The 19,958-nt window shown below is 37.0% G+C and overlaps 1 protein-coding gene across 6 annotated transcripts in view; it reads left to right on the forward strand.

Moving 5' to 3' along the window:
- Epc1 (enhancer of polycomb 1) overlaps positions 1-19,958 on the forward strand; it is an 83,706-nt gene that overhangs the window by 14,791 nt on the left and 48,957 nt on the right. The window contains exon 1 of one of the 6 annotated variants that reach the window (XM_040276698.2): positions 10,463-10,936. The exons of 2 other annotated variants lie outside the window; for them this stretch is intronic. In XM_040276698.2, coding sequence (XP_040132632.1) covers positions 10,784-10,936 — 153 coding nt within the window. In that variant the 5' untranslated portion in view covers positions 10,463-10,783. Of the gene's footprint in view, positions 1-10,462; positions 10,937-19,958 lie in introns of those variants that run through there. 3 more of the 6 variants (XM_005330816.3, XM_005330817.3, XM_040276697.2) reach the window with 3 other exon arrangements.

The raw sequence follows: 19,958 nt of genomic DNA on the forward strand, positions 1-19,958 counted from the left end.
TGCTAGGGATGTAGCTTAGTTGTAGAGAGCTTGCTTAGCCTGAATGAGATCCTGGGTTCCCTTCCTAGCACCAAGATTAAAGAAAAGAGTGAGGGAAGGAAGAAGAGAAAAAAGGGAGAGAGGAGAGCAGAGGAGAGGAGGAAGGAAGGGGCAAAGAACACTTTGTAAATTTAGAATATTATTTTTTGTTTTAAAGGTTTGGGTTTTAAATGTTTTCTTCAAGGGAAAGAAGGACTGAACAGCCAATGTAAACCCAGTTTGGCATGTATGTTAACGTGAAGGTACTTGGGACCTGGTTTAGCTGACTTCCACCCTTTTCTCCTTAATCTTTTAAGAAAAATATTCAGCTTTGGAGGGATTAATAATAATAATGATTTCTAATACTTACTAAAATCTTACTATGACAGATACTGATGATATCTTAAAAGACCTGATGTATTTAATGAGATAATATGTGTAAAGCACCTACTCCAAAGTAATATCTCAGTAAGTTTGGTTATGTGATGATTTATCTCTATTCCAAATTATACCTGGAGGTAATATTATCTCTGTGTTACAGGGGAGGAAGCTAAAACTGAGACGCTAAGAATTTTCTTCAAATTTACAGTGGTAGAAGGGAGTTGAGATTCACACCCACAGCATATTGTACTTCAGAGCCAAACTTTTAGCTACTACATTACACTATATCTTTTGGGCATTTATTTTCTTAAGACTGCTGCATATCTTCTGCTAGCAGCATTTACTGCTGCTTTAGAAATGGGAGACATTTTCAGCAGAGAAAATTCAGGAAGAAAGTGTTTTTATTTATTTTTCTGTTCTATAGTCAGTGATAAGAGGCTTCTTGTTGAAACATTTTTATTAGTAAAAATTGTAATTCTGGTAAATTTATTCCAACATAAGGCAAATTTATCACAGATTCCCTGACCTTTAATATACTTTAGAGAATGTACAGAACATTCTCTAAAGTATATTAAATATGGCAAAATGCATCAAAAGGAATGAAAAACATGACTATTAAAAAGTAAATTAGATGAGTGAATTTTGGTTTTGCCTCAGAGATACCTATGTAAGGAAATGTGCAGAGGGGCCCTACTCGAGCAATAAATCTTCTTTGATTTACTACATGAGTGGAACAGGGTCATGGAGGATATGTGACATTCCCTACCTCTGTAGTGAAGTTGAAATAAAACTATTCTTCCTTACATTTGGAAATTCCAAAGATTTTCCACCATTATATCTCCTCTGTTCTTCCATAAGGCCTGAGAGGGAAGAGAACAAGTGTTTTTTACACAGTATGTAGTTAAGGCCCAGAAAGTGAACCATTTCTATAGGGTCATACAGCTGATAAAGGGTTGGGATCCCGATCTTCAAACTTGGAAGCCAATGTTCCATGCAGTACCTCATACCACTCTCACTACACTGTGTGGCTGCTTTGAATGCAAATTGTTACTTATCATCTGACTGTTTTTATTCAAAGCACTCACCCTGAGGCAAACAATAGCAACCTGTGCCAAGGGGCCCTAAACTCCTGGGGAGCTTGCTTGACCAGATCTGGAGATGGAGCAGAGCAGTCACTGAACACCCATTTGATGATGATAATCATTTGCTAATGAAGTGAAAAGAGGCAATAAATTTCCTTGTGGATGTAAACATACAGATGATATAAAACTAAATGGAAACCAAAATATTCTGAAGATGAATAATATATATTTTTTTAGTTTTATAAAATCTTTCAGGTCCTTGGTTTCATTTGAGGATTTCTCTTTTTCCTTAGCTAAAGTTTTGAAGCATTTACAAACAATATTATACTTTATACCTTACATACATACAAAAAAAAAAAATGCTCAAGACTAGGGATGTAATTGAGTGTAGGACACTTCTCTTGCATGCATGGGATCCTGGGCTGGATTCCTAGAGCCACAAGGGAAACAAAACAAAACAAAACAAAAAACAAGTAGCAAAAAATAAAGCTCAGAAAACAAAAATGATCTGTTGAAAGGAATAAAGTACAAATAACATTAAAAAATAGCTTGTTTTTATTGAGCATGACTTTTTTTTTTTTTTAAAATCAGGCTTTTTCATGCTCTATTCATTAATTATTTCATTAAGTCCTTGTAACAACTTAGCAGATTCTTACCATTCTTATTTTATGAATGGGGAAACTACAGTTCCAAGAACTTTAATTAGAATCAAAACATCTTTAATCAAAGTTCAACATGTTCTTTTCATTAGAGAAGTTTTGGGAATGAAATAAGGTTAAATATTTTTAGATAATTTGGTGTTAAACAGGAAATATATTGCCAAGGTTTAGCAATCTGCTCAATGCAAGGTGCCTCTCAGAATTTAGTTCAGTTTTATATTTAAATGTCTCTTTCACATTGTTTTTTAGCAGGGTAGAAATCTTAATGGCAATAAATATAGTACTCTACATTTATTAGATCTTTAGACTTCTTCAAGGTTTAGATAAACAATTTGATTAGAAAAATCTTCTGTTTCCTTAAATTCTTTTGACTAGAATTTCCCAAAATGTGCTCTTATAGAATGAAAGGTATCAATTAATCATACATATAAAAGGGGTTCCATGTTTAGATAAATTTGAAAAATAATGTGATAAGCATCAGTAAATGGCAGGACTTCTCTGAGCCAATACCTATCTTCATGAGCCTATACCTATCTTAAGAAGGAAGATATAATAGGTAGTATTTCCCTAACTTATTAAATTGATTGATTGGTTGACTGATTGATGTGGTGTGGGAGATCAAACCCAGGGCCTTGCATCTGCCAGATAAGCACTCTACCACCAATCTATATCCTCAGTCCTTACTAGTTTTATATATTACTCTTTATATAATTTCCATCTTAGAACATGTGGGATTAGTGTTATATGAAATATACTTATGGAAAATGCTAAATGAATATCAGGAAGAAATACTCATTTTTAAAACCTAGGTTTTTGCCAACTACTCAGATGGATAATAAAGTAGCCAATCTTTATTTGTGTAGATTTGACACAATCATTATTCAAAGAACAGGTAAAACACGTGTCTTAAACCATGAAAATTTAAATCATTTTTATTTTAAAAATTATATCCAAATTATAAGTGTTGTTTATAATAAAAGTCAGTATTCCTTAAGAGAACAATGTATAAGTAAATTATGGTACATACACAGGAGAAGTATCTGTCAAAAAATATTCTTAGGGCTGCGGTTGTGGCTCAGTGGTAGAACACTCACCTAGCATGCATGAGACACTGGGTTCGATCTGATCCTCAGGACCACATAAAGATAAAAAATAAAGATATTGTTTCCACCTAAAACTAAAAAAATAAATGTTTAAAAAAATATTCTTAGAAGAATATTTAATGAGATAGGAACATACTCAAATGATATTGAGAAGTAAAAGCCACAAAACAGAATATATATAATATTTATCCTGGTATTATAAAATAAGCACATAGAAAAAAGCAAAAAAAAAAAAAAAAAAAAAAAAAAAAGCTAAGAAAGCCAGAAAACACTGACAGAAATGAAAATATCAAAATGTAAACCCTATGAATGAATCAATTAAAACCAAAATGTATCATCACATCCAAACACAGTCTTCTTGTTTTGGTTTTTGGCTTTATGAGTCTCATGTTTGGGAACTTTCATTCAGAAGAATGTTAAGACCAGAATGCGGCTCATACCTTTGTCAGTAACTCAGAGACACAACAGTGGGTCTTTGGGTGCATTAGCTTCTGCAACTATAAATATACAAGTATGTTTTACTGTATCACCAGGATGATGGAGAGACTCATGAATTACTGAAATGTATTCTCATTTAATGTGGGAGGTGCTGATGAGAGTAGCCACTCTGCCTTCCCGGCTGGGTCCTGAAGCTAAACCGATCTTTACCCTCTAGGTAGTCTTACTTCTCTAAACAAGCCTCTACAAAATTACCATGGGAGGTTACTGGAAAATCACTTCAAATTTGTACTTGACATTGATGTGCCAGGTAAATGATTGACTCCTCCAATTCACCTCTGGACGCTTCAATCTATCTTCCGCCCTATGTAATCTATCTTACATCCTGTGTAAATGTGGCTTGCTATGATCTTCAACGACCTCATTCTTTTTGCTTCTCCTTGTTGGTCCTTGAAATGCTGACCTCACTTGGATTGTGTCCAAGCTTCCCCCCAGCCTCTTTTCTCTGGCTGTCTCCTGGATGTGAGTGCTCCCTGGGGCTCTGTTCTCCAGGCCCTCCTCCTCTCACTGCTTGAGTCATTTTCACACCTATAATCTCACAACATGGTTTGAAATGATCACTTTCTCTTCCCTGATCTGCAAGGAAGAACCAGATTCGGAATGCTCAACTAAGCAGTGGATACAGTGTTACTCAAAAGATCAGTGAAAATAAACACAGTGAGAGGAAACATTTTATTTCACCAATACTGGCTTATTTGATGGTAAGAAAGATAATTCTGTGCCCCAAGTTTCTTTGCCCCAAGCAAAGCTAGGAATAATTTCCTTCCTTGGGACATAGAAGCAATAGTCCAGTATAATCTTTCCGTCAATCTTCCTTTGTCTGCCACCCATTGATAAATTTGACTTAAATCTTTCAATTTAAATTTTTGTTATTACCAGGTTTTTTCTTTGTTCCTAAATTTCATTCCTTCACCCCTATGTACCATTTATATCATACAGGTTCATATATTTATGTCTTAGTAAAACTAATGTTCAAGTATCATGCTCCATCTACTCACAATGAGTAGGCATCTAAAGGTCATTTTGTGATTTGCTTTCTTCTCATCTTCTATCCCTTCCTGCCTTCCTCCCATTCTCCCACTGTTTTCATCCTTTTGCTCCTCAGAACCTTGTACTTGCACTTGATCTATATCCAGCATTGCCAGTCAGTGGTTTAATGGGTTAACAGTAATCTAATATAATTCAATTTTAAAAGCACACTATCAAATATTTTAAAAATATGTATGGTTTAATTCTTAAATTTCTAATTTTTCTAAGATGGACTTTTATTCTTCTGGCAAATTATTGTGATTTATGACATAAAGAGACAACAAAATAATTTCTCCATTATTAGCTACCCATTATTATTGTTCAAGGTCAAGTTCCCAGTGGTTTTCTATTCTGCCCACCACTCTTCAATTGTATCTGGTAGTACCCTCATTAAAATGCCATTACTTCAGGGGTCTCAATTATCTGCCTGCATGATGAGGGAAAGATCAGATGATTTATAAGGATTAAAGGAGTCAAGTCTTAAAAATAGTCAAACTTATCCAATTACCCTTTGGGATTGGAAGGTTATTCTAAATTTTGGCAAAGTCCTTGCTGTCATCAGAGTAAATTTTCTTTAACTTTAGGGTTTACATCACACAATGAGATGTACTATATGTCACTCTGTCTCTCTCTCTTTTTTAATTCCAATATTGCTGAAACCATTTTATAGATTTTTAAAAATTCATTCTCAAAGTTTAGGTCTTATATATTTCTTTCTTTTTTTCCCCCTTTCATTTATTTATTGTTTGGTTAATATTTATATTGAAGATGAAGTTAAACTGAAAAAACTTTGAATCCATCCTGCCACAGTTTGCTGGATTGATAACTTACTTGCCCATTATTCTTTTTAAGTTAGAGACAGATTATTTTAACATATATATTGAATGATTATATTTTATATCAAATGTCATTCCTAAGTATTATGTACACTTATCCATCTATAAATCACAGTATAAAGAAATCAGTATCAGTTGTGCAAATACTGTGTTTGTTAAATATATTGCCATGCAAATTCTAATATTTTGTTAGATGAAAAAAAATACAATAAAGGGCTCCCAGTTTCCTAGCTGTTATGTTGCAAAAATTATTTACTATCATTTCTTTATGTAACTTATTATGAATATAAAAAATACAGAAAAAAATGATTACTTTGAATGAAATGGACTAATTAGTATTACTACTTTTTGCACAGTGCTTTCAATTCTAGCATTCTACCACTTTTTATTGTTGAGATTGTTCTGTAGTCATTAATTTCACATTTTCCCAATTAAATATAAACACAGTATATTACTCTGTGAGCTTAAAGGTATCATGTCTTATTATTTCTCTGAGGTTGCATAGTTCTGAATAAACATTCAGTAAATATTTCTTGAATGCTTAAAGGAATGAGGAACCTAGATTCCAGCTACCAAAACCGGTATTATGGTTTTTAATCTTGTAGTCTCATCAAAGGAAACTCAACTCTGAGCAACCGTATCCATTCTTCCCCTCATTCCTTCTTGCCTTAAAGGAAGAGGGTCCTAAAGTTAATCCATTAAAATGATTTTTGCTTTTACTACAAACATGCCCACATCACTCCCACCTAAGAATTTGACCCAGATAACCACCCTTTGTCTGTCTCCGTCTCTCTGTACTCCCTTCTTTGACAAGCCCCTCAAAATCTCTCTCCCTTCTCACATTATGTTCTGTCTTCTGACTTAATTTTAATCAGGTTTCTTAGGCTCCCTTTGGATTCTCATCTCAGCAATGCCCTTCCTCAGTTTCCTGAATATAGGCAGATCACACAACCTCTCTAAACCCAACAAGACATACATAATTGGGCTGGCATGAAAATAAATGAAATAAGGCAAAGTTCTTCTGCATCTCCTAGCATGTAGTGAGTGCTCAATGAATAGTAGGTATTACTCTTACTGATCGAAAGTTTAGTAATTGGATATCAGCGATGAGGAAGTTTCTTGTAGGTTTGGGAATTATTTTGAATTCATCTAATTGTTCCCTTGTTCTTCAGATTAGGGAATTAGAGCCCAGGCAGATTAAATAGTCAGTATTTCATTGAAGAGGCGATATCTGGGTTGGATTTTGAAGGATAATACCAGTAGTTTACATCTACTGAGTACTCACTGTGGGCAGGGACCATTCTAAATGCCTCTCATAGATTGTTTTATTTAATCTTTAAGACATTCCTGTAAAATAGGAGTTAAGTAGCTACAAGTAGATGGGTTATAGTCTACTATAACAGAGGAGAGAAAAGAAAGAACAAAAATCAGGAAGCAGGGAAGATGTGTTGATTTCTGAAGATGTTGATGAGATGAACTGAACATCTAAAGACTTAAGCAATAAAGAGAGATGATGCTGGAGAGAGTAAGGCAAAATTATAGGAGGACTTTAATTTGAATTTGGCTTTACTAATAGGAAAAAAATAAATAACAGTTATAATATATGCTTGGGGAAGGGGAGATACTGAATAAAAGTAGGGTTTGAGGTATACTGATTTGGTGACATGCACTATGAAGCCCTGCTAAGGGCTGTGTACTGGGTTCTTCATATAAAAACAAATCACATTTCATTAGGATAACATGGTACATAATTATTATTACCATTAAGACTATGTCTCTACTTTCTTATCCTACTCTGTCCACTCAAATTCTTACCTGTTTCATCATACAACAGGATTTTTGTTGAAGTATCCTATTGAACTCTGGCCATCTAAACCTCTCCATCCTCAGTGCCACCTGCCAGTTGCTCCTCCCTCCAGCTGGATCATACAGTTGTGTTTTCTCCCTTTTCTCCTACTCTTTCATTCCTGTTACTAGCTGGAATCTTTGCCATCTTTCAGAACCAAATTCCATGCTGCCTTCTCTATAATGTCTGATCAACTCATCTGGAACTTCCAGAGCACTGCATTTCACTACATTGCTTGTCATTTGATTAACTGGCTATCCATTTACCAGTACCTTATTTGTATCCCTTGCAATGACAGTACTGTGTACCTCGATATCATACAATTGTGACATGAACTGAAACTGTTTAAACATTGCAAATCCCTTTTTATGCATGTTTCCTTTTGAGGAAAGGTTAGTATACTTGGGGTTAACCCTAGTATACATTCTTGCAGCATTGAGAATATTAAGTCACTATTGTTGGGACACTTAGAAAAAGAAAACTTTAAGTTGGAAATAGAAAGGAAAGTTAAAAATAGAGCAGGATTAACTATTTTTTCAAGGAATGTTTGGGTTATATAAAGAAAGTTGAAGAAAATTAAATCTGAATCTTTATAGCTATACTCCTGCCCTTTAGGATGAAAAGACATGTACTGGATATAGGACAGACTTGAGGCTCAAGCCTCTGGGTCCTTGGAAACTCAGAAGGAACTGGGAATGGGAAATGTAGGGCAATGAGTAGAGATTTAAGGGGAAAGAGAATGTCCCTTTCTAGTATATGATCTGCAAAAGATCTACTGAATTTGTAAGCATATCTCTGAACTTACCACAGAGGATGATTTGAGAATTTCTAGAAAACAAGGGATTTATTTGTAGAGTGTCCATTATTAACAACTGTTCAAACGTTATGTTTTCCCAGGAATACCTTTTCTTCTACCATTTAATTCCCATTACTAGCTGGATTCTTTGCCATCTTTCAGAACCAAATGTGAAACAGTTTTCTGCATGCTGTTATTTTAGAGAAGTTTAAAAAAATCACTTCCTTGGTTCACTCATGACTTAAGACCCTGTTTTGTCCTATAAAATCCAAGTTCCTTAATCATAAATTCCACTACTAGGGTTTTCAGGAATCTAATATTGTAGGTTGGAGAGGGCTGTTATTGTATTGTTATAATCAGCCAGTATTTTCAGAATGGTTAAATCTGGCTAAATAGGTGTCATATTCCACATTAAAGCTGCGAGGTTCCCAGAATGTGACATGCACTCTCTGCTCTGAGGTCTTTGCTACTGTCCTTGCCTAAGATATCTTTCTTCTCTTCATATTTTGCTACATTAACCCATACTTATCCCACATAATTTGACTCAGATATCGTCTCCTCCAAAAAGTCTTCCATGAATACTTTATTAGAATCACTTCCCTGGGTTGGACACCACTCCAGTCTATTCCCAGTCTATTCATCAAAACGCCCCTCTGCTTGTGGCAATTAGAATTCACCTGTATTGCTCCCCACTGTGTGAGCTCCTCCAGGAGTCCTGTGGTTGACAAGTCAGCAGCAACACACTAAGAAGTCTATAAGGACTCTATAAATGTTTGCTCATTGAGCAAATAAATAAATGCATGGTCTCCATGTAGCAAAGGTAGGTTTAAGTTCCTCTGCCTTATAGAGGTGACTTTTCAATATTGGAATTTTAGAATAATCTTGGAGAACAGCAATCTACCTCTTTATCATCTCCCCACCTGGTGAAGTGTAGTAAAGTATGCTAGAATTTCCCCAAGTGTGCTGTTACAGCACACTTGGTAATAAAGGTGATAATTAATGGCACCTAGAAACCAACCTGGAAGATAGCAGTTTGCTTGTATGTCCTAAGCTAATAACACCTCATATAAAAACCAGTATTTAATGATTATTTTTACTACGTAGCCTTTAGCAGGAAAAGCGGACAATTTTTTTTTTTCTGGGTGAACATTTGAAATTTTGCTGCCAAACTTATTAAACCCACTGGAAGGAGATCTCTGGATACCCATTTTCATATGTAATATGTACCAAATAAATGTTAGTAATCTATCATATCATCTAATCTCTCATAATAATTCAGCCTTTCCTTATGTGGGGAGTGGGGGGGATTGGCGAGTGCATTACAGGTTTTATAAGATTAAATTTTATCAAGCTGTTCAGAGAATAGATGACAAGTGTGCATCCGTGTCTAGGTCGAAACAGCATTTGCTTCCAATACAAACACTAAGTAGATATAAAGAACTCGCTCTAGAATTTAAGGCCGTGCTTCAAATGTTTTCTCTAAAGATTACATCGTATCCTTTGCATCAGTTACAATAAAATAGTATACATGAATAGTTAAAATGTAAAACTGGAGGGGAAAAAATTACTTTGGAGCGGAATTAGAATAGCATTTATAATGAGCGGGGTGGGTGGGAACCTGACCAATGATCAAATGTCATGGATACTTAAATGATACTTTTAAATGATCCAAAGTTTCATGACATAAAAATAATTGCTGCTAAAAAGTTTACCCAGAGTAACGTTTTGCCCTTGATTTCGTTTGCATTTTTATTTTAAAGTCCTAAATTGCCGCGTTCAGTAGGATGTGGGCAGCGCCTCCGGAGCGCCCCTCGGACGCCCGGCGACCGCGGCCTCGACCCCTCGAAGCACCAGGCAGGGATGACACCGGTGCCCGAGCCCGGGACTCCAGGGCAAAAGCACCGCCGAACAGCTCTCCCCCGCTGCCGTTCGAAAAGCCGGCGTGCGGGTGGAGACAGTTTTCCGACACCTTCGCCCGTCAGAAAACGGCGCTGGGAGGGAGCGAGCGTGAGCGAGCAGCTTGAGCGCTGGAGGGCGAGCGGTACCCACAGGCCGGCTCCCGGCGTCCGAGCGCCCGCCAGCGCCGCCGCCCCCTAGGCCTGCCGCCCCCCGGCCGGCGGAAGGCGGGGGCAGCGGCAGCCCGGCGCGGGGAGCTAGGTGGCGGGCGCCGGGGGTTGGCGGGACGCGCGCTCCGTGCCGGCGCCGGCCTCGAGCCCGCGCTCCCCCCCCCCCGCGTGCCCGCGCCGCTGCGCGATGCAGTGTGGGGAATGGCTGGGGTTGGCTGAAGAGCGCACAGTGGAGTTTTAATGTCCGCCATGTTGGCCATGGCGTATTGAAGAGAGCGAGCGAGAGAGGAGCGGAGCGGCACAGCCTCCCACCCTCCTGGCTGGTGTTAGTGCCCGGACGGCGGGTTTTGCGCTCCGCCCCTCAAGTCCCCGGCAGCGGTAGGCGAGTGGGGACCGAACCCCCGGTTCTCCATGATCCCGCTGGCCGGGGCCGTTTCCCCAGAGCGGAGAGGTATCTGCTGCGCCTGAGATGAGTAAACTGTCGTTTCGGGCGCGGGCGCTAGACGCCTCGAAGCCGCTGCCGGTTTTCCGCTGTGAGGATCTGCCCGACCTGCACGAATACGCCTCGATAAACCGGGCCGTGCCGCAGATGCCCACCGGAATGGAGAAGGAAGAGGAGTCGGTACGTGTTAACTCCCCTGTCCGACCCACCGCCAGGCCCCGCTCCTCTGCTGCCTGCGGCGGCGGCGGAGCAGCAGACCCACACAAAATGGCCGCCATCTTCTCTTCGCCGCCGACTCTCGGTCGCCGGCCGGGCCTTTACCCTGCCTTCCCCGGCCTAGACCCCCGGCCGTCGCGGCCCGGCGGGCCCTCCTCGAAGGCCACCCGCCGACCCCGGTCACTTGTACCCGGGCCCCGCGGAGTTCGGGGGCCCGAAAGGCACAAAGGGGTCACGTGACAAGGCTGCCGGCAGCCATTTTGTGGTTTCAGTTCTTGGGTTGGGCCTTGTGCATCCGGAGAGGGGAACAGGCTGGGTGGCGGTGGGGGTGCGGCGAGCCGGGAGCCGCGGACCCGCCTGCAGCTTTTCCGCGGGCCGCTGGGCGGCGCTCTAGGGCCATTGTGGCCTCCGCGCCTCTGCCGGCGCCCAGGAGCGCAGGTTCTGCGCACAGGCGGGGAGTTTCACTTCTCGGAGGCCTGGACAGCGTGTTGGGCTCTGTGCAACCCCACGTGGAGCCTCAGAGGGCCGGGCCAGGCGGACTGCAGGCATTTGAGGCTGGTGTCCTCCTCTCCCTGAATGAGATGTCGGGATGCTCCGTGTTTGCCCAGACGACTTAACTTTCATAGAAAACTTACTATTTGCAGTATCCTCTTTCTGGAACGTGTGCATGCAATCCCTGTGCCAGTTAGTCGGAGGATAGTAAACGACTATCCCTGACTTTTTCTTTGATCCTGAAAAATATGTTGCAGATTTGTTTGGACTAAGTGGCTCTTCCAAAGCCCTGCAACTTTATTATTTCTTTATCTGTAAAATAAATTAAATTTCGCCTGCTTTCAGCTCTCTCAAAGGGAGGGAAAAGGTCTGATTTAAGTAAATGTCGAAGACCAAAGAGGGTCCTTTTTAATTCATAACGGGACTTAAGTGAATTCGTTCAGAGATCTTAACATTGAGATGTCTAAATTGGGTGGGTTTTAATATTTAAATGACTTTACAGCTAATTGACAGTCATAGCTATGGCTTTACCTTGTTGTGGAAGTTGGGTCCAGACACAAGGATAATAGAATCTTCCTCTCATTTCCCCCAGATCCTTGACAGTATAACTTGATGACTTCTAATCCTAAGGAATTGCATACCTTGGTTTTCAGGTACAGCCATTTAAACAGGGTGCAGTGTATTGACAGTTCAAGGAAGTCAAGGATTCGCGTGGACTTGTGTGCTACAAATTTGTTGTGGAAAATTGTACTGTAATACTTCTATTGGTATTGTAAGAATTTTTAATGTAGAAACTATGCTCTGTAATGTTATCTTTGAAAATAAAACTCTTTAAACTCTTTGGGTTGGTTAACCTTTTAAAATAAAATAGTTGTGACAGTCAAATGTTACTTTTTGAGAGTAGCATCCAACTTTACAGATAAGCTAAGTGTATGTAGTAGTTGAGATTGTCTAGTGTAGTACTGACTTTCAGCACATTACCTATGAGAATCGTACCTTTTATTTTTACTTGTATGATCTTAGAGTAGAATGGTGCTATTTGTTTATTTTTAAATAAGTGATTTGTTTTTTTAAAATTAAAGTACTTGTGATTGCAGAATCTTGTCTTTTGGTTTTATTTTTGTTTCTCTTTATAATTTTAACAGATAATAACTTTTAAGTTAGGGAGTTGGTGTTACCTTGCCCTGGAAATTAATTTGTAGTTCTTGTTTTGCAGCCAAGGAATGGGAGAACCTGATTAAAGCAAGACAGCAATACAGAATGCTTTAGAACTTTAGTTAAGTCTTGCTTCTATGAATATTTTGGAGAGTCCCAAGAGCTACAACCTAAAATGAGAGTTCAACTGAAGTATCATGCGTGTTAAATTTTGCAGATAATTTTTGCTCACTGAAGTACAGTAGCTATCACTAGGTCGTAGCATGTGGATCCCCCATTTTTGAGGGTCATAGTGATTTTTTTCTTCTGTCATGCTGTCTTTTTCCATCACCCGTTTTAAAAGTTTTCACTTCACAACCAACCAACCAAAACTGTGTATGATCAGTGAAGCTGAATAGGTACTAAACTTAATAGAAGAATGTAAAAAGTTCCCGGTAAACAAACTGCTCTACAATCCTGTGGTTTCATGTCCTTAGTGGTAGGTCAATTTTGAAAGAAACATGTTATGCATTGTTGAAAATGTATAGTAAACATAAAGGTAATTGAATTCTAAGTAAACCTTAGGAAAAAAAAACACTGTACATAGTTTACTGAAAGTACTTTTATTTATAAAGAGGAAAGGTTAATTAAAACAGACTTCTATTTTTCACATATTGATTATGCCTTCTATTAGCTCCCCATAGCCTAGAACCTGAATTGACTGTTTAGCTTAGCAAAAGTGCATATTCTTCCTTTGGTCATGAAAATGGGGGCAGATTTAGATGAGGATAGTTTTTTACATACCACTTTATTAATAAAAAGCATTTAATGATTGGAATACATCTGCAAAATTGTCATGTGAAATATACCTAATAATTATAATTTGTGGTGAATTTAGTACAAATCTTTAACATATGAAAAGGATTTAATAACATACTCCCATTTAGCTTATTTTAATCAAAGCTGACAACATTGGTCTGAATAGTCATGCTTGTTAATTTTAAAGAAAACAGTTTTAAGTAAAATCCCTCATCCATCTTCCCGGCCCATGGCCTTTTGGAAATGAAAAACATTACTCAACTTTAGAACTTAGTTATTTTATTATTGTAGTAGAATTGAAAAATAACTAGATTATAATCAATTGAAGGACTTACCTAGATCCTGATGTTAGGGTGCAAATATTTAAACTCATTTAACGAAGTAAGTTGTAAGTTGCTAATCCAAAAGATAACTTGATGAAAACCTGGTATTAATGAATTACAGGTACAAATTTTAAATGATTGAGAAACAGTGACCATCATCACCTCTATGAAATAAATGAGTCCCTTTGAGTATTGAACAAAAAGTTGGAGGCAGATGTCCCATTATAATTTATCATTTCTAACTTCATAAAGTTAATTTTATTATCTTTATGCTATTTATTGCCACAGTTTTACATTTATTTGAAACGATGTGCATTGCTAAAAAGATTAGTCCTATGAGATTTTGTTTTGTTTTGCTTTGTTTTTTGGTACTGGTACTTGAATCCAGAGGGCTTTACCAATGAGATACATCCCCAACCCATTTCATTTTTTATTTTGAGATAGATTCTCACTAAGTTGCTTAGGGTCTAAATTGCTGAAGCTGGTCTTGATTGCCATCCTCCTGCCTCAACCACCTGAGTCACTAGGATCACAGATGTGCACAACTACGCCCAGCTTCAGATTTTTTTAAATTGACTTATTTTGATTAAAATTGGAGCTTTAAATTAAATCCTCCATTATAATAATACCACTTTGGGATACATCTTAAAAAGTTCTTTTTAAAGTGTTGTTTAACAAATTGGAGTGACTTATCCTTAATGTAACATTTTTCACTGGGTTGTATTGGATGTATGTTTCCATTTGTGAGGAATAGAGACTTATGATATTTGATGTATTCGAGATGTGAAGTATGATATCAACCAATTCAGAAGCAGGGTCTAGCTATCATAATGTGACAGCTTACCTTTATAAGGTTCTAACTGGACAAGATAGTCTTACACTCCTACCTTTTGTCTCCTTCATTACTGGCCCAGTATACAGTGTTATTGAGTCCAAGTTAAGGACTTTATAAAGTTGATAGGAGGTTTCTTTTTGTTTTGCTTTAATGAGGGCTAAAGTGGCAATGTGCACATATCCCGAAATTTTTAAAATTTTTATGAGAATCTACTTTTTCAGTTTCATAGAAGCAAGTTTAAATTGCGCTAAGTGATAAGCTTGAAAGTTTGATTTCTTATTTTTAAAAGAAACTTTTTTTTTAACCTTTAATATTCTAAATTTTTTTTAACCTTTAATATTTAATATTTTAGCTCTTCCATCTGGAGCTATAAAGATCCGTCCAGATTTCTCTGTTCTGTCCACTCTCTTGGAAGTGAAGAGAAATATCTGAAATCTCAGTTATAGTAGAAGGAAAGTTTAACCAAGAACCTACAGATAGTTTGGATTAGAAAGGAATTGAGAGTATTTAGGATTTTTGCTTTAAAGAACAAACAGTCCAGATAAAGCCAAAGATAACAGAAATGACAATCTGACTTCAACTTTTTACTTGTCCAAGATAGTTTTGAGTAGAAGTTCCTAAGCTGGGATTGGTTCTGAGGGTTATGGGGACAATAGTTCTGGAAGTTGGTGGATCGCACAATGTGCATATAAAATTTTGTGATATATTTTTCTAGAGGGAACGTTCATACTTGTCCCTCAAGCAAACAGTAATGGGCCAGGTCAGAAAGCTCAAGAGTTAAGATAGTCTGTCCTAGAAATTTCAAATGGAGTTATTTTGGTTTTGTCTCAATCTGACAGTAACTAGAAACAGGATAATTGAAATATTTTAAAAAGTATAGGCAACACAGGAAGACACTGAAGACTTAACTATAAAAGGGACCTCTTGAGAATCTAAATGTGTAGGTACCTAAAGTTTTAGTATTAACTTCCATTTCAGTATATAGTTTAATATTTCAAATTATTTAGGCTTTGCTTTCTTAGCAATAATAAAAACTAATGGGCTTATGTATTTAAAGGTGTTTTGTGGGTATTCATGATCATTAGTGGAATTTTTAATTTTCTCTCACCTCAATAAAATTTAAAAGCATCATTTAATATACAGAGTAGTAAGCAAAGGATAAAAAGCTGTGTTTAAAGGTTCATCATTCTGGGGGCAGAATTAAATAGTCTATCAACCAATCTTATTAATTTATTAAAAACAGACTGAGTTTGTGTTTTACATTTTTCATTTTACTATGTCCTGATATTTAAGTAGTAAACAAGACACAGAAGCCATAAAGAGACACATATGACAGTGTTTTTTAAGTACTAAGAGTTCAAGAGTCCTGTTTGTATATATTAAAATGTGGATCCTGACTACATTTATTACACAATTTCCTGGAAAATTAAGAAAATTTAATTGTTAACATTATTTTAAAGGGAACAATAATATGGAATAATTGTATAGTTTGTGATTCTACCTTTTAGAAATAGAGAACCCATAAGGTAATGATAATTTTATATTGTACTTCTGGAATAAAATGAATTGTGAGGGATTGGGAATGTAGCTCAGTGGTAGAGTGCTTGCTTAGCATGCATTCAAGGCCTGGGTTAAGTCCCCAGTATTGGTGGGGGGGGAAGTTTCTAAGTACAAAAGTGGTACGAAAGCATGAAATATTTTAATGACAGAACTACAAATTTTAGGGAACTCAATAAGAACTCAAAGTTTTAAACAATTTGATAGTATTGCTTAGTGTGTTTATAAATTGTTGATGGAGTTTCCTAACTCAAAACCAATGATTTCTATAGACATCGTCTTTTGAGTTATTACAGTATTTTAAACTTAGTGGACATCCAACTTTAAATGCATTTAATAAATTTCATCCACCAGCCCTGCTGTTTTAGATAGATGAAAAACAAATTTGGTGACTTTAATAAGTCTTTGACACATTATCTGCATCTTAGCTTTGGTGAATGCAGAAATGATGAGTTATTTTGAAGACGTAATAAAGGTTATCTTTTAAATGTTTGGTGTTTGGTTCAACTGGGCATTTTGGCACACACTATAACCCCAGCAATTCCAGAGACTGCAGCAGGAAAATTTCCAGTTCAAGGCCAGCTCCTGCAATTGAGCAAGACACTGTCTCAAATTTAAAAAGAAAATTGGTTCAGTTTTGATGCATTCTTCCATAGCTTTCTGAATTTTGCTATGAATTTTAAAAATTATTTTTGTTTCATTTGTTTGTGACGAATTATCAAAGCAAATTATTTTAATTGAATTCCCTTCGGTATTAGCAAGTACCAGCTGAATAAATAAGATGTGGCCTTCGAGTAAATCCAGGGACAAAGATAACCCAAAGTTTCAACTGTCATATGGATGACATATAGTTGTTTTACATTATAATTATATTATATATGTAAAAGAAAAAAAAACTCTTGAAGAAATTATTAATTGAAAAAAAATCAAACTGGGATTTATGAGACATACGTCCTAGTCTAGCCTTTCATGTTGTGTAGGTATACATACATGTTTCCTCAAACCCAAATTTTCTTTATTCAAAAATGAAGAAATGGTTTTATCTCTATTGCAGTCAGCCTATTGTGTTGATACTTGTCTTTTCAAATGTGTGTTACGTGCTTATTTAAAATAAGTCTTTAAATCTTTAGTGGTTTCCCTTGCATGTTATATGAACATAATTTACAAAGAAGTAAAGATAGTCTAGGTACATGGGTAACTGGTTCCAATTTAGTCTTTGGAAGCTCTGGGATTTATAAGTGGATGCAGTAGCAGTATTGTAAAGATTTTGAGTTTAGAGATGGAACTCTGTAGTGATGGTTACAGATTGATGGTTTACCTGTAAGATAATAGTGTGTGGAGGTGAAATAAAATATAAATATAGCTAGTTGAAGACTAAAGCAAAAATTTCATCATTATTCTAATAACTGAGTGGGGAGATTTGAGTGAGGTACATTGTGTAAGAAACACATAAATATGTTTTTTATTGATTTTTGGTAGCAAATGTTTATTGCTTATGATACTGTTACAAGCCCTGTGGATACAACAATGAATAAACAGGGATTGTTTCATGGATTTTGCATTAGAGACTTTGGCCTCAGAAGGTAGAAACTTTTTTATCTACTTTGTTAACTGATATTTTTAGCACCTGATTCCTGGTACATAGTAAATGTTCAATATTTGTTTAGTTGAATAACTGAATTCTAATGGAAGAATATAGACCAAAAAAAGAAAGAAAAAATAAAGAAAGAAATGGATAAAAGTATGTGGCAGTAGAACAAGAAGTACATAATTTCAGATAGATGAAAGAGGAGGATTTATTTTGTATTGGAGGTAAAGGCAAATTTCACCTGAGACTCAAATGTTGGGAATAAGCCCAACATTAATACCTGTAAACATATGGATGGAGAAAGTTCTAGGCAGAGAGCCTGAGGTAGGAACAAAAGAAAGTCCAATGTGAGTAGAGCAAAGTGAGGAAGGGGATGGTTATTATGCCATGAGGACCCACAGGCATTCAGAGGATACCAATCAGATAAGGTATTGTAGGCTACCATAACAAACTAGTATTGCTTGGAAATGAAGTAAGCCATTAGTTTGAGGTAAAGGAGTGACAGGTTCTAACATTTTTTAAAAGATCACTCTACCATGTGGGAAATGAGTCATATTAGATAAGAATGATGGCCTTAAGAAGAATGGTAAAGGTACAAATTAAGAGAATTAGATGGGTTTGAGATCCTTTTGATGGTACAACCAACAGAACTTGCTTGATGGATTTGGATATACTGATGTGTTTAGAGATGGAGAGAAAGAATCAAGGATGAATCCCTGAGATTTAACTTGAGCAAGTAGATAGATGATTGGGTTACTTTCTGAGATAGGGAAAAATTAGAGGAGGGATGTTATACAAAAGGTGGAAGACTTTAGTTTGAAAAGTCTATTACTTGTTCAAATGTAGCTGAGCTGTGAAAATGTTGTACATTAGAGCAATTTGTGCTAAAGTGTATGATTTGGAAGTCATTAACATACTGTTGATAATTTACGCTGTGCTTTATAGCTCAGGTAGAGGAGGAAAATGAAGCTAAAAGTGTCTCAAGAAAGAAGGACATTGGTTAGCTGTGTCCACTGAGAAGATGAGTACTTGGAAAATGGGTGTTTAATTTGATTATTTATATGCCATTGGCCTGTAACAGTGGAATGGTGGAAATTTCCCTGAGTCTGGCTGATGGCTGATCTGAGCCTATGTGGAAACTTAACAGGTCTCTGAAAGGGAGAAAGGAGTGATGGGGTGGGGGAGGACAGTTCTGGCAGGTCACAGGGCTGGAAATGTTACATCCCCACTTTCCAGAATAGAAAGGGCTGGTATTACACAAAGCATCAAATGAGAGTCCTCAGAAGGGTTATTCTCCAAGTAGTAGAGTCAAATTAGTGCTAAACTAAATACTTCTGGACTTGTCTTAATAAAGATTGAACAGGAAACTCAAAACAATCTAAATTTCAAACAGCTTGTGTCCCAGAACAAATACCAAAAACAAAAAACAAAAACAAAAAAATGCCTAGCAATAAGCCTTATAACAGAATTAGTAAATTAAAATGTTAAAAAGGTTAAAAAGAATCTACTATAACTAGTGTAAAAGAATAGAACTAGTATAATAGAACCATTTAAAAGGATGAAATAATTCCATCCCCTCTCTGATTCAAGGACTTTGTTCTAATAACTATTTCCTGTCTCTCCTGGATCAGTTTTATGGAGGGATCTAATTAGGGAAGAAATACTTTTTTCCCCTTTTGAAAAGAAGGAAGTTGTATGAGAAAAAAATGCATAGTAGTTTGTTGGAGTTGGTAATGAGAGGACAGAATGGTTTATCTTATGATTCTACTTCTCTATGAAGTAGGAGGTGAGGTCATCACCTGAGAGTGAGAACGGAACCTTAAGAGACAGGAAGGTAGGTGTGGGAAAGCTAACTTACTAGAGAAAGGAGTAGAATTGATGAATGTTTTGAAGGTATAGTATTTGTGATTATTTAGAAATCAGACCAGTCAGCTTATTTGGGCAGTTGAATGGAGATCAGGAGTTCAACTTGATTTCCAGCACAAAGTAGGGTTCATCTAGGGTCGAGCAAGTACAAAGGAGGAATCCAAGGATGAAGACAAAAGTATTTATGAGGTAGATTATTGTGATGGACCATGGAATCTAAACTGGGTAAGCAGGGAAAGAAGGCATCATGGAGATAATGAGTAGTAGAAGATTCACGTAGGACTCTCATAGGATTAGAAGGCTCAGGGGAGTCATTTCTTAGAGTAAGGGTGTTAGAATAAGTTAGACAAGTCAGGAGGGTGGGTGGTGGTT

Source organism: Ictidomys tridecemlineatus, chromosome 10 (genome assembly GCF_052094955.1).
Source record: "Ictidomys tridecemlineatus isolate mIctTri1 chromosome 10, mIctTri1.hap1, whole genome shotgun sequence".
Lineage (NCBI taxonomy): Eukaryota > Metazoa > Chordata > Mammalia > Rodentia > Sciuridae > Ictidomys > Ictidomys tridecemlineatus.